At 42.0% G+C, this 15752-nt stretch overlaps 1 protein-coding gene across 6 annotated transcripts in view; it reads right to left on the reverse strand.

Annotated features, from left to right (window-relative positions):
- The window catches only part of LOC111579927 (zinc finger protein 521), a 90014-nt gene extending 80358 nt beyond the window's left edge, over nucleotides 1-9656 (reverse strand). Inside the window, exons 1-2 of one of the 6 annotated variants that reach the window (XM_035955912.2) lie at nucleotides 9501-9656; nucleotides 1421-1474 (exon numbers count right to left, since the gene is read on the reverse strand). Coding sequence is in view for 3 of the 6 variants with exons in the window: in XM_035955909.2 (XP_035811802.2) it covers nucleotides 1421-1477; nucleotides 8789-8828 (97 nt within the window). In the remaining 3 variants the exon portion in view is untranslated. The other 5 variants (XM_035955911.2, XM_023287455.3, XM_035955910.2 and 2 more) reach the window with 5 other exon arrangements.
- Nucleotides 9657-15752: the final 6096 nt, after the last annotated feature.

The following is a 15752-nucleotide window of genomic DNA, read 5'->3' on the forward strand; positions in this document are numbered from 1 at the left end:
CACAGCACCGTATAAAGTTTACCACGACAAACGTCTCCTCTCTTATTGACCATTCGTCACGCCGCATCCTGAGAGGGGTTAAAAAATAAATCAGTCAGACGAAGTCAAATGAGGAAAGTGAGAAATTAATTTGTGCGCCCTCCTGATTTCTCCACAGGCAGACATCGATCATGTGGCGGCTGTCTCCCCTCACTCTGGAGATGGAGGTGGTGGAGGGATGGGGAGAGGGGAGATTCGTGTGTCTGAGGGGGTCGTTGTAATCAGGCACACTCATTAGCTCTGCTTTGGCTCTGGATGACAGGAGGTCTCCGAGGCGAGGCTGCCTCTTATGCCCAGTCCCTCATCCCTTGAGCTGAGGTTAGAAGGGCTAAGGAGGCAGTTTTTGTTTGTTTGTTTGATTTTTGTTGGGGTTTTTTTGTACAGAACCACCCACCAATTCCTATCAATACAAATTAACACAGCAGCAGATATAGATATTGCTCTGCATTTTGTTGTGGATAAACAACAACGACAAAAAAAGTTTGCTGGGATTTCTGATCAGGAGTAAAGGGTCAACTGGAAGAGAAAAAACTCAGAAACTGCACTTTCTGCATAGTAAGATAACAGAGGCATTGACCTGCTTCTGTCTAAACATAGCACGGTTTGAGAATCTCAAATCTACCCTTAAATACCTGTAAGATACCGAGGCATAGGTTTGCAGAGAAATTAAAAGTACTGTACTAATAAGAGAGTGGAGAAAGCTGGGATGTTTTGCAGTGGTGCATGCAGCTCCTCTATTCCATACAGGAACACTCAGAAAGCTATGGGTAAATGCTGGACTAATGTGGCAGCCTAGGAGTAGCCAGGGTCCCCAGCCTGCTGGGCAAAACCATCCATATCGGGTTTAAAATAACCACGCCTGAGACTTAACCTTTACCAGAGACAAATGAAATGAAAATATACAGTGTGGTGCATCAGGAGCAGGCTTCATTCATAGGGGGCTTTCTGCTAGCCTGACCTGAATTACCGCTCTGTTCCTGGAGGGCCACTGTGAATGGCACGCGTGGAGACAGGACACATTCATCTGCGTAGCTCTATTCTACATCATACAGAGGGCTGGGAAACAAAGAGTCGGAAAAAAGCGGGCAAGAACACACAAGAACACAAGGACAGCTTTAAGCACACCTGCATGCACGCACACAAACACACAAACAAAAGAAAAAGAGCCACGCCACTCTGTCCTTCTCCTATAAAAACACATGCGACCATGCAGTTTACAGTATAAAAACCTCAAAAACAGGAAACACATACTTTATATCATTCTGGTCCCGACAAAGATTTTACAGACAGACGCGCACACACACATACACACACACACACATATACAGACACATGATCCACTTTCCAGCCGAAAATGATGAAATATGAAATGGAGCATTACCGCTTGGAATGGCAGTCTGCCCAGGACTGTGCTGGTCCTCTGTCACATTGTCTTCTACTGCCAGAAAAAGAGAAGGGGAAGAAATAGAGGGAAAGAAACAGTTAACAGTGAAAAGCAAGTTAGACACATTGAGATTTCCTTCTTTTTTATTATTTACTATTGAGATTTTCTATATGGAAACTCCAAGAGATTTCAGCAGCTTTCGACAGCTCAACCTGTGGTTTGGGAATCCACACAAGCCTTTCATATGTATGAGGTTTGGCAACAAGGCAAACAACCACCCACGTAAATAACATATTGGACTGGGTAATGACGTGATGAATTATGAACGTCTCCCATGAAACATCCTCCCAACATCAACAGTGACCAAGTAAAAAACACCTTGATGACTACGTTAGTAAGAAGGTTGTACAGTGCGCTGCTTAGCTAAATTAGATGGTATCAAAAAGAAGATTTGTAGATTTCAGTATAAATATGTATCTTGCTAAACCTGACTGAGATACAAACTTAAATGCAAAACTTCCAGTATCTTATATATATCTATATATTTACACTTTTAAAAGTGTGTCCTCACAAGTTTGGACACACCATCTCATTCAATGCTTTTTATTTATTTGCATTATTTTCTATATTGTAGATTAATACTGAAGATACACACTTTTTCGTTTACAACATAATTCCATAGGTATTCTTTTACAGTTTTGATTTCTCCAATATTAATCTACAATGTACAAAATAATTAAATAAAAACCACTGAATGAGAAAGTGTGTCTAAATTTTTGACTGGTAATATATATATATATATATAAATATAATGTATGTATTTTCACTCAATGTGTCGTAACAGCCAAAGCAGCTGCAAAGTGCTTTTGCTCTTTAACAGGGTGGGTGACAGAATAGTGACGGCTTGATCGGCACTCAGATCTGCTCATTAGGTGCATGGCAACTAAACCACTTTTGACTTTTTGACAACAGTACCGGCCTTGAAAGACATGACTTGTGTTTAGTAAAAGGTAGGAACCTTTTACATTGGAGCCTTTTTGGAACTGGTGAGACTTCCTTGTGGCATGTCAACTACAAGAAATGAAATGGATTTTAACAGCGGGAAGAGAACAAAAGAGTCTCCCACCTGTTCCATGTAAAATGAGGGTCTCACTGAGGACTTCTTACGCCTCTGCGTTCCACCCCTGCAGTTGAAATGCATTCTCCATTATGTCTTTTCTTTCTAGTCTTTCATTTTCCTGGGCAAAGAGGAAGGGGGAGTCTGACAGGACCTCCCAGTAGGGGAGTGTGGCAGTGACTGCCAAAGCAGAAACTGGCGCACTTTTAAAATCGCACAAAATATCCTGTACTTTGCATAATTAAGGTGGGATCCTATGGTGGCAGAAGCCTTTTCCTCAGGGGAGCGCAAGTCAGTGTCAAGCAGGGTGTCAAACCTCAGTGAAAAATGAAGAGGAAAGTGTCGAGCTGTTTCTTACGAAGACGGCAAACGACGGAGTGACTATGTTTCGGAGTGAGGCCGCGTCCAGCCAAAACTGAGATGCCGAAGAACTCCTATGAGAAGCTTCAAAATAAACTTGTAAACATACGCCAATATTAAATTGAGTACATATAAGAACGGCTCTAATCAGAAACATTTCCCCCAGTAACAATTAAAATTGATGTAGACTGAAAATATGCTAAACAAACAGTCATGGGTCTGGCAATTAATTAGCTAAATCAACTAAAAGTGATGGAACAGACATAGTTGGACACCATGGAGGTATATCCCCCAGAGCCACCGAACAGGACTGCATCAGCCAACAGAGAAACCTTGTCCTGTTAAAGGAGGCCTTAGTGACTGACGCCCTGAGAGTTTAATGAGTTTCTCTAGCACTGTTGAGCGCCTTGCATCTAGGATCATTTAAATGGGCTGGAGATAGGGGGTCCTAATAAATCCCCCATGGTTCTATCAGAGATTGGTGGTGGGAGCTGGAGTTTTTGTTTTGATTACCGTCCCTGTTGGTGAGATGAGGCAGTTCAGGCAGAAAATTCTATTTTACAATGCCATAAGAACTTAAACATTACAGCAGTTTGAGCAATGATTTGTCACCACTGTGAACTTATTAAAAGTTTTGCCATTTAAAGTAAACAACTTCCGTCACAGTGCATATTCTGTTCTCATTTGCACCTGTCTGCTAGATAATTAATAGCCAGCTAGGAGCAATCATAGAGGCTAAGCTGTCAAGTAAGGGCAAACTCTTATGATGTCTCATACTGGCTGGACATTTGATCAACAATCATCACGGAACAAATATAAATAGCCGGGCAGTTTTAATTAATATACTCCAAAGCTCATGATCACCTCATAATGACTTCAGCTGAACACAACTCAGTCAACACTGTTGTAAATGCATCACTGCTATCAGTTAATTAATGTTTGACAAGGTACAGTGTATCACTCAGTCGGTGACAAACTGTAATCATGCTGCTAGGTTTTGTTGATACAATACCAAACACACATGGGACCATTTCAGCACAGCTCCTTTGATTTTTAAAATGCGGAGCAGGAAAAAAACATAATCCCACAACAAGTGGCACAGCATTAAAGGCCACTAATTAACACACTGGCCACACACAAAAATGAATGAAGAGTAATTGTCATTATATTGTGAGTGACAATTCCCAAGATGGGATATTTACTTTTTTTTTATAGGAATGAAAAAATCTGTTACAGAAAACAAGACGCAAAAACAAACCACGGAGTAAGACGTTAAAAAATCTAAATACTGAACAAAACTATATATTAAAAAAACAGACTGATCCACACATGCACAGACTATGAGACACCACAGCTGTAAAAAAAACAACTAATGACTTAATAGACATGGAAAAAGAAAAAGATGACAAACTCACAGCAGCTTGGACCTTTTCTAATCCATCAAATCAATTCCTGCTGTGTAAGGGAACACAGTGAGGATTGTGTATGTGCATGCAAACATGTGTATAAATACTGTACGTCTTTGTGCTTTTATATGAAGGCTGCCGCGGATTTGTGTGTGTGTCTGCCTCGGTGCATGGGTATCTCGCAGCACTTCTCAGACATAAAAAAAAAGCCCTGAGTGTGTTCCTGGATATGCGTGACTCATCTGCTTGGTTACAGCCAGCTTGGACGATACAGTGCCGAACACAATGGCTGTGTAATCCGCCCTGACTGACCGAGAAGGAGACGCTCGCCACAGGGACTACAACTCAATTTAGCTCAGGTCAAGAGGTCAACCCTCCTCAATTAGGGCTGGGAAGGGAGGGAGGAGGACACACACTGCACATGAATAACTTTCTTAATGAGCATTATTTGAACTGGTGATTGGTGTCATAAATAATTTGCAATAGAGGAGCATGTTAATCATGTTGCATAATATTTGTAATCCTTCGTATATTGCCATGTCGTGTAAGCAAATCATATTCTCCAAAAAAAAAAGAAATAAACAACTCTGCTAGTAGCAATATAAAAATGGCATGAATGAATAATCTCATTATGCAATTATTGCAAATTCAGCCTCAAAAGAAATAAAAAAATCAAAAATAAATGCTATTCATACAGGCAAATGAGACAGCCGCAAAGAAGCCCAGCAACGTATCATTTCGTTTGCAGCACTGGTGGAAATCAGTCATTGTCTCTGAATCAGAACTCTTTCTCCATGTGGCAGACAATCCATGACAACAAGAGAGACACATGCCATGGAATAAGAAGAGATATCGGCCAGCTCCCGCGACACCCAGTCCAACACACTGAGCCGCATGTCAAGAGCACTGACAGCCGTGCTAATGGGATTTTTCCATGGCTCCATCATAATTTCCTTAATGATAATACTAACCATATTTTTGTGTCACATTAGAAAAGTGTTAATGGGTGTTATGCCACAGATCATTAATTGCGAACAGACTGGAATACTGCAGCTTCCTATGAACTAAGAATGACGCAACTGTTAATAGGAATTTTCACGGGGGATAAAAAAAAAAAACAATAGAGTGGAATATGGTATGTTTCTCCATTTAATTGTTAAAATTAAAAAGCATCTACCATTAGACACACCGCCTGTGTTTAAAATAACGATCCAAATAGTTTTTCTAAATGTTTCTGATTAAAATCCTAAAAACCTAAAGCTGCCATCACACTTTGATACACAGGCCTTCACTTGCAAGGTCTGAAAAGGGGAGTGGTTACGCATCTCAAACATGGTCGCATTTCTTTTCAACAAAATGAAAAGCTTCAAATTGTGACAAATTTGGTTTCAACAAATACGTCAGTTTTAGTTTTTTTCCTAAAAGGTCAAATTTCAATAGCTGCTTCATCCACAGCTCTCTGGCATGAAAGGAAATAAAAACTTCACGTCTAATCTGTTTATGTCTGCAGAGGGATTTTAACTTGCGCTATTTTTAATACGGGCTGCACACATTTCATAAATCAACTTGTTGTTTAAGGCTTATATTTAAAGTGTAAAATAATATTTCCTTTCCTGTACAGCCGAGCAATAGAAATACTTCAGTCATGTGGCGGCAAATTTCCTCTCCTCCAAAACATGAAATATTTAAGGTGTACATGACACAGTCCTGATTTCATGACAATTGCTATACTTAAAGTAAATGATGCAGAAAATATATTTATATATGCAAATGACAGACCTGGAAACTTCCTCCTCAGCCAATGAGCGCATCAGTACTGAGACCTGAGAGTGTCATTTGTGCTCCAAATGAAAATATCAACTCAGTCTCACATTATTCAGGAAGTACTGTAGGACAGGCAACGTGGCAGTCATCATGCCGGATTTGGAGTGAGATCCTCCTTCCTTGCTGCTCACCACTGACTGAGGCAATGTGCTGACCCAAAGCCTCTGCACATCAAAACAAAATTACAATGTGCCTACAGTTGAGAAATGTAGAAGGCTCAGGATTGAGTAAATGTCAGTGGCTGGGGTGAAGTGTTTGCATATAAGCGAATGATGTATGGTCTCGTCCTGTGCCATTTATTCCCCCAAGCAATAACGTAGCCGGATCTGTCTCTCAGACTTAATTGAAACGGGACTTGTAATGTTGCCCTTTTCCTCGATGGGACCAAAAACATAACCTCTGACTCCCACAAGCAGCCAATACTGAGGAAGTGGGTGTGTGTTGGGGGTACACAAGGGAAAAAAGAGTGCCAACTGTCACAGCATTATTTTCTCATCTCCTCTACATGCACTCCACGTCCATATTATCCATACAAGCCCCTCAAACGCTGCACATGATGCCCGCTCTACCTTCCCTCCATGTTCCATCGCCACCTCTGTTTATTCTCCCCTCCGCAGAACAAAGTGTTCTTTCCGAGGAAAAAAAATGGACCGTCCACATTGACCACTGCCTCAAGTCAGCAGAAGACAACCAATACAAGTGAAACGAGAACTCTGAAACCTTATTCTGCTCGTAAAAAATGCACAGGGCACGCAGATGCAGACTCACATGTGTGTGCACGTGAAGACACACGCATAAATACAGTGACACGAATTTAGAGATGCCACTTTTGTTTCCGAAAACTGAAAAAGTCGACTAGTAAAACAACCGTTGCTATCCCCTGCAAACAATGAGGAAGAATGCAGTGTCAAGAAACTGTTTTTTTTTTTTTTTTAAAGACAAGCAAAGTTATTATGGACATCTGTATAAGTGTATCTCTGTCCCCAAGGATAGAGATAGACAAAGAACAATAAATAACATCTGCCTGGCCTTCCTTGGGTCTGATCCAAAACAGGGAAATATCTATGACGTATCTGCATTTCTTGCTCCGCTCGAGCAGTCGGAATGAAGACATAAAAGTCACGATGTTTTGTGCACCGCATTTTTCCAATTTAAATTTTTAGTGACAATAACAAAACAAACAATGTCATCACTCTGACTTCATCTGCATACTGATTTGCTCACTCTGCATCCTTCTCTGTCGCACACATAAGATGTACACAAATCTTAACAGATGTTCTTTTGAATGCACACACACACACACTGACACACATACACACTCACACACACTTGTAGCATGTAGGCATGCTGGCAGGAGACGATTATATATAAGTGATATGTCTTTTGAGAATAGCAAATGTCACACCGACTAACAAAAAAACCTGTCAATGCCAATCTGGTCTGAGAAAATAGGAAATCTATGTATAGAGCTGTTTACTGTGAATAGAGCAGTGCAAGTCTGGAAACAGAATGTGACAATTTTAAGATGTGCATGCACTCACATTTCCACCCCTCTCCTGGGTATTGATTTAAAATGGTGGCTGCATGAATGTACTACCGCAGACCATGTAATCTTCCTTTGAGATGAAGACTTCCGAGAACGAGAGGGGAGAGAGAAAGGGGTCCACAGACCACAAGCTGGGAATGTGAAATTGTGGACAATTATTTGCTGAGCAAAATACAATGCCTGCCAGATGAACTGGAGCTCAACCTCCAAAAACCCAGCAGCTCCCCCACTAAAAAGCTACACAGAAAAGTAATGTGTGAATATATGTGAGTGTGTCAGTGTGTGTTGCTCTGTTTGTGTCTCTATTTCTTTCTCCCTCCCCCTTTCCCTCACACACACGTGAGGAAAAGGTGGCTCAAATTACCTGCAATTTTTTTTGTTTTGTTTTTAAAAAGGGGGAAAAATCACATGTTGTCTTTCAGGTATATGCTAACATGTTGTGGTGAGTTTTTAATGATGTGAAAAATCATGATAAAATAAAAATTCAGGTGTTTTTAAGAGCTTTGAGCAGCCTGGCTGGTGAATCCAGATGTTGGCAACTTTTCTAAAAAAATGAAAATGCCCAATTAGTGTCCAACTATACTAATTTCTCCCAAGTCATACGTGCATACAGACACACCACAGCCCTCCCTTTCACCCCCTCCAACATATAAAATGTTTCCTCCTTAGTTTCTCAGACAGAGGGGGTCACGTGACTCTGCGCCCCATTCCATCAGACGGCTTAAGTTCCGACCAGGAGCGTCTTTAACACATCCAGATGTTTGCCAGCGTCGCGCTGCACTGTTGCTCTCTGATTTCTCCACATCCCCCTGCCCTTACACTTTAACTATCAGTCCAGTCACAACCGAAGCCGATCAGCTCGTTTTCATCCCCGCTCTCTTCGATACCAAGTACGTATATGCAGTGGATCTCATGCGCAACATTTACAGGAAGAACACTTGGAAAATGCGTAAAAGCCCAAAAAATAAAGAAAAATAAAGAAACCACGAGAGACAGTTACATTTCTGGAGCGTCTCACTTCACGCTAATATTGTCATCCTCTTAAAAAAAAAAAAAAAAAAAAAAAAAAGCAAAATGTTTTGAGAGCCAGCAAACACAGGCTTGTCACTTACCTTTCAGTGATCTTGGTTTAGCTTGCTTGCGGCGCGACATCCTACAGAAAAAACGCTGAAGTTGCTCAGTTTCTGTCTGACAATTTGGCGTAGGACGGGATAGTCTAAAGGTGTAGTCTTTCTAAATTTCACTGACCAAAACCGCGGCTGCCTTTTTACCATTACAGAAAGGTGCAAGTTAGCCCCGGCGGCGCGGTCTCTACACGAGTTTTGCTGTTATTTGGTGATGAGTAGGTGGATGTTATAAAATCCAATTAGCCCGATCGGTATATAGGCGACTCTATTTAGTTGAGCTGGGTGTCGGGAAAAGTGTGAGAATACAGTAATCCCGTCATGCGCGTCCATTCTCCGGGAAAACACACACGCGAGTAGGCATGATGTGTTCGTTTAGAAATAAAAGCGGAATAATTGCCTTTCGCTTCTCATCTCAAATGCATCCGCGTGAGAAAGACATCAGCAAAACGCCTCCTGTGAGAGTGCAAAAAAATGCAACAAAACCAAAAAGGAAAAAAAAAGGAGGAAAAATGATAATTACACTTTTCACTTCATATCCACCTAACAGCATCAAAACTATTGCAGACTCTTCCTTTTCTCACTCCAGTCAGCTAATCATGAATTAGGTTCGGAATCTGATCTAAGTCTACGTCTAAATTGCTCTTAAAAGAGGATGAAGAAGCAGAGAGAAGATGGAAGCTCCCTCCTCATCACAAACCTGCAAGGTCTTGGACTGCGCTGTCGCTCCGGTAGTCCACATAATAATGGAAAATGGAAGCAAGGCCCCCAAAGCCATCAGGATGGCTCCAGAGGGGGCCCCTACCCCGCAGGGACTCGCTCTGTACGTAATCACTGAGGAAATCATTGTCAGCCTGCCTGCACTCACACACAGACAGAGAGGCATGATTAAAATCCTAGGGATCATGGCAAGATGCGGATTGCTGGATCTGCTGGTCCCCGGATCCGGAGTCGAACTCTAAACCCAAAGTCGGCTTGCTCACCCTGGCGTCTCCTCTGCCTCAGCTCGCCGTCGGCCACTCTCCGTCTACGGCAGACGGACTGGTCCCCCTTCTGGTAGAAATGGTTAAGCAGAAAGACATTTTTCCGTGTGGCTGTTGACATATATGACATGGAATGGCGCGCGTAAAATTGTGGCACAATGAGCGCACATATAGACGGGTGATTTATTTACTTTTTATTATTAATTACATGGAATAGAATTAATCCATTTCAAAATTATGTGTATGTTATTTATGCATAAATATCTATTTTGTCAAATTAAAAACATTTCTAGATAGTTAAAAATATATTATAGCCCCTTCTTTTTTTGATATTCTAGTATGATTCATCTTCTTTAATTTTCCTTGTTTTATAATTTATTTTCTCAGCATTTCAGGTGCACTTTCAGTATAAATCAAACACTAACCAGATGAATATTAACCCTTTCTTTCTTTCTTTCCTCTCCTATCAAAACCTCCTCAGTGCTGCATTGGAATACACCCTCACCTGCACGTGGATGATGTTCAGGCCCCCTTACTACCCCTGCTATGTGAAAATGAGATCCAGAGAGGAGTCCTGCAGTGGGCTTCTCACTCTGCACTCTTCCCCTCCGCAGGCTGGAGGTAGCCTCTGCCAGAGGCCCCCATCTAAAAATCACAGCCATGCAACTGCTTTTTTTCACCCCACTTTCACTGCATTTCTATTCTGACTTATTCACAGAGCCAAATGTGAAAAAACGAGGAAACCAAGGTTTTTCTCTGCAGACCTATAGGGAAGGACAGAAGCAGTCGATAGGGCAACTCCCAAATAACGTTCTGGTGTGGAAGGAAGAAAATTAACAACAACCTTTGATAGCCTTTGCTGTGGCCAAATCTAACTTTGTTAAAGAAAATTCACTATAAAAGTTAACCGTAACTATAAAAGTTAATGATGTGAGTGCGTAATAAGGCTGCTCTTATTCTATAGGGTATCCCCACGTTTCTCTTTGGAGTTCATAATGAGGCCATATACTGTAACAGACATCTAAGGTAATCACCTAGCAGAGAGTAATGTAAATGTAATAGAAAATTCAGAGCTACAGGAGAGGAGAAGCTGTTTAAGCTGACAGTCATATTATTAACCTCTTATTTTAATGCAGCCTGGTTTTGATGCATCTTTTGTCCCTAATTCGTGGAAGATGTGAGACTTAAACACATTAAATTAGAGCTTGTGACCTACATATGATGCCTTTTTCTTTGCTCAATTTGTAATTTGTACCTGCACCTTTGGCTTTGCACGTAATTTCCCCACCCACATGCTGTCGTAAAATGTTTGCAGAAGATCAATAAAAGCACGTATGACACAGATTGACATGATGCGCTTTGGTAAATTCAAAGCCCTCGCAAACTACAGTAAAGTTGGTAAACACACACATATAAAACATCTATTTGTAGGTGCTTGGAATCTGTCAGGAGGTCTCAGTTGCCTTAAAACTTCAATCTTAACAATGCTCCAAAGTTCCCCCTCTGTGTCTCGGCGCTCTGTCAGACGGCTCTCCCAAAGTTTTACCACCTTGCCTCCCCCCATCCTACCTCTTGAATACTCTCTCAAACACAAACAAACAGTGCTCTTCAGTCCTCCAGGGCTCTTTGCTACTTTCATTAGTGACAAAGCAAGGCTTGACTTGACTCAGAGCTTGCACAGTTAAGTCTCTAAGTTACAGTACGCTCTTGCTCAGAAGTTGTGGTTTTTTTCAAGTAGAAGAACCCTCATGTGAGGAATGTTGTTCATGATGCTCCAAAAACTGTCTGACACGGCTTTCCCCCCCTTAGGGATAACCTTATAAATATGGAAAGAAAAATCAAATATACATTTTTGGGAGCAAATAGGCACAATGAAAATCAACAAAAATGTTTTTGTTTCAAGTCTCACCTCCAAGGAGGAAGGAAAGGGGAATCGAACAGCGATATATATATATATATATATATATATATATATATATATATATATATATATATATATATATATATATATATATATATATATATATATATATATATATATATATATATATATATATATACACATATATAAACATGACATGCTTGCCATAAAAACAATGGTGGCCAAGAAATTTCTACTCAGTATAAACCTATATGTTGCCGCAACATTCAGCTGATTTATCGTGAAGGACCTGACTGGTGTCTTCATATTTAGTCATTCACAGAAACGGTGCAAAGCAGCTCTCTAATTCTGTTGTCCTTCAGAAACGCTTTGTGTGGCCTGCAAGCCTGTGAAATGCTACCGAACACACAAAGGCACAGTCTGTTTTCACCTAAGCCTCTTACCACAGTATTTGTAAAACTGAGCAGTTAGGTGGAGATTTTTTTTTTCACCACACATAGATTTAAGTTAGACATTGAGACGCCACAGCAAGAGTGGTGTGTGTGTGTGCCGTAGCATCAGAGATTTCACTCTGCCTCTCAGCGGGGTGAAATGTTCCCCAGTGGAATCCGTGGCCCTCGGGTGGTGGGATCCTTCTGCAGTTCCTCCTGACCTGTGGCCTGCTCAGCCTCTGTCGGTTTGGCTGACAGCACTTTGTCCAAAAAAAACAACAAAAAAACAGCACAAAATAATAAAAAAAAAGTAGTAACTGAGAAAGTTTTAATCCCAATGAAGTGTCTCCTGTAGAAATAATAATCACTGAAGGCTATTTAGTAGAATGCTCTCACAAATGGTGAAAAATGGCGGCTTAAAAGCACAGTCGGTCAATTACGCTCGTTAGAAGAGGGCAGATACACAGACATGCATGTACAGCAACCACACACACACACACACTCGCGCGCTTGACTTGCCTCATTAAAACCCATCCAGCTACTAGAACTCAGAGATGTGAATGTTTCCCTTGAGGAGAGGGGCACGTTCATTTTGAAAAAGGCAGAAGACAACTTTTTTCTTACTTGCTTATAATTACAGAGATTGCTGGAATGCATGACCCTGAGAATAAGGCTGAGTCCTCGGAGAGTCCACCAGAAGCATCACCGTCTTCAGTCTTGCTCTCCATTGTGTGTCTCCCTAGTTGGATGCCACCCACACCAGGCATGAGTGAGGTCGAGGCAGTGCCCCCAACACCAGAGGAGCCCTCCCTGGGGAATTTACACTCTGCTCCAACAAGCCAAACTCCTGAGGCTGAGAAAAAAAAAGTCAAGATAGTGAGTGACTGAAAACATTGCCCTCTCGGAGTACTGAGGCACTCTCTCACAGTAAACTGATTAAAAAAAGAACAAAAACTACATGGAGAGCTAACAATCACAAGACTTCAGAGTTGGCAAGCAAGGCGTGAGTGCTGCTTTCCAACTTCACTGTTATCCAAATTGTCGAGCAATTAAACACTGGAGCAAAAAAAAAAATCATCATATGTATGCTGTTCACATAAGCAACATGTCTGTCTCTCCCAAGAAATCACACATATAATTACTAAAACGGTGTGAAAATCACATGGTAAAATTCCTAATTCGATAGCCGTGGACGTATGTAAAGGAATCAACGGCAGCCTTTGCGTTTCAGCAGCATCCTTGCAAATTGAAGGATGTCAACAAAATAGAGTAAATGTGGAGTGAGTGGTCGTCATCAACAGTGACCTTCCAGCTGGATATCCACAACTTCCATCTTCCCAAGCCAAGGAGCCCCATGGAGCAAATCCCAAACCAGGTCATTAGCACAGTGGTGTCACCAGACAGCAGATCACGGGCCAGAGAGGGAGCGAGAGGGGGACTCCTGGCACTGCAGCGGCTGCTGTGCGATTTGACATTCAGGGCTGGCTGATCTATGGGGCTGGGGAGACAGTGCCCTTGCTCTGGGTCTTCATGAGGAGAAGGTCCTGGCAGTTCCCCCCTTACTTACTCCATCATAAAACTGAGGTCACAAGATGTTACACTCGCATATATCCCTCACTTGCAACATCATGACCTGAGCTGTAGGGTGTTATCACGGCGTTAGTGACAATATTATCACCTGTGCCACTGGATCAAGCTTGGAAAACTGCTTCACACCATCAACTAGTTGATTGCTAGCATAATAAGATTCCTAAACAAACTAGAGCCTGCGGCTGGCTGCATTACTATAAAGTTCAAAATGTACACTTATGCATTATAGATTTCCTCCCTTACACCAACTTAAAATTGCTTCTCTGACAGTAACCTCCACAATGATGTGTTATTGGCACCAAGAATAGTATTTAACCACAATGGGATGGTTTCATAGTGTGATCAAAAATCATTCTAGGGGTTTTATGTCCTTCTCAAATGGCTTTGACCTCCACAGCCCATCTCCAGCAAATGGTGACCACTATGAACATGCCAAGAAAGAGCATCCCCTGGGGGCATTACCATGAGCCAAGATGAACATAAAAGTCTCCTGGTGAAAGATGGACATTTTCCACTTGGCACCATTGCGGAAGATGAAAGGAAAAGATAGCAAACCTTTTGACATTTTTCTCTTTTTTTTTTTTTTTCCAAATGAAATGAGAGTGATTTTTTTCTTGCTCATTACCACACTCTCATTAGGAGATATTCACTTTAAGATGAGATCAGACTCACTCACCTCTCTATATGCTGGTAGTTAACTAAGCTGCAGCATGTAACTGTGCTACAGAGTCCCTTATCATACGGAACCTTTTACACAATCAACTTGACACCTCGGAGTGGTACCAGCGTCTGCTTATCAGGTTCAATAGTTCTCACACTAAATTTAACTATTTTCTGAAGCATATAATGTATTATCAGGAACAAGGTAATAGAAATCTGGCTACTGCTCCTGCATATGCTTTGGTTTAATGTCCCTGTAAATGGAATATGTTGCTTTTGTAACTCGGAGAACAAATTCAAACACGTGCAGATCTAAATACTAGTCAAACCATATCAAAAAGCATCTGCAAAATTTGCAAAATCTCTACAATTGCACACAATTGCATAGTCAATGAGCAGAGCACGAATGAAAGGTTTTTGACTTTCGTGCAGCCTAATGAGCTGTAGTACAAATTAAGAGCAGCTATCTTCTCATCAGCATGTCCAATTTACTCCAGGATTGTCCCTGGAAAATAGGCAGCTGTGCAGAATGACTGCTGCGTTATAGTTGTGTGAAGGCATGTGGATAAGGAAGGCTCTGAAGGATTAGAAGAACCCTCAATCCCAGGCCATGCACGCATTATTCATCCCACCACCTCCTCCTCCTCCTCCTCACCCCTCTCACCTTCACCACTCCCACCCGCCCACCACCTTTCTTGCTCCCTGATGGCTCCCCCGCTTCTCTGACAGTCGCAAGAACCTCTCTCTGGACCACGGTGGCAGGAGTTGGGAGTTAGGACAGTGTTAATTAAAAGAAAAGGTTAACACACACGGGGCTGGCAGAAGGTGCATTCAGGAGGCTCCCTTGGTAGAGCAGATGCTCACTGTTTCCTGTTTCCTCCCACAGAGGCCCCAAGGAAGGGACCAGCAACCAGGGATGGAGGCCAGATGATTGGGGACCCCAGGATGAAGGAGTGACTCGGGCATAAAGGATGGAGCTGATCTGACCCTCACGCTAAAGATCAGCCAGTGTGGGTGTAGCGAGTGGTTCAGCTCACCTGTCCAGTGCCTCCCTGCCTGGGCTTTGGCTTTGAGCTGATTAGTGTGTCCCAGAGAAGGTCTCACCTCCCTAAACACCGCCCACACACACATAGCTTCGTTAGACAGTGGGATGCATGCCAGGCCCATTTAGAGGACTGTGTCACAGAGGTAAGGAGAAACAGACAAAAAGGTAAGATGAAGGGAGACAGAAAAAGCCTTTCAGAGTCAAACCCCCCCCCCCATGATGGACACCAAAGAATAGGTCAGAGGGTTACTTGGGACTGAACATACAGAGACGTTGAGTCTCTTAGATTAGCCCATCAACAACCTGCACAGCTGTTGTCGCTGACTGCACCATGTGTGATGGACTGTCTGTGGGAGATCAT

The sequence above is a fragment of the Amphiprion ocellaris genome, chromosome 10, assembly GCF_022539595.1.
Source record: "Amphiprion ocellaris isolate individual 3 ecotype Okinawa chromosome 10, ASM2253959v1, whole genome shotgun sequence".
Lineage (NCBI taxonomy): Eukaryota > Metazoa > Chordata > Actinopteri > Pomacentridae > Amphiprion > Amphiprion ocellaris.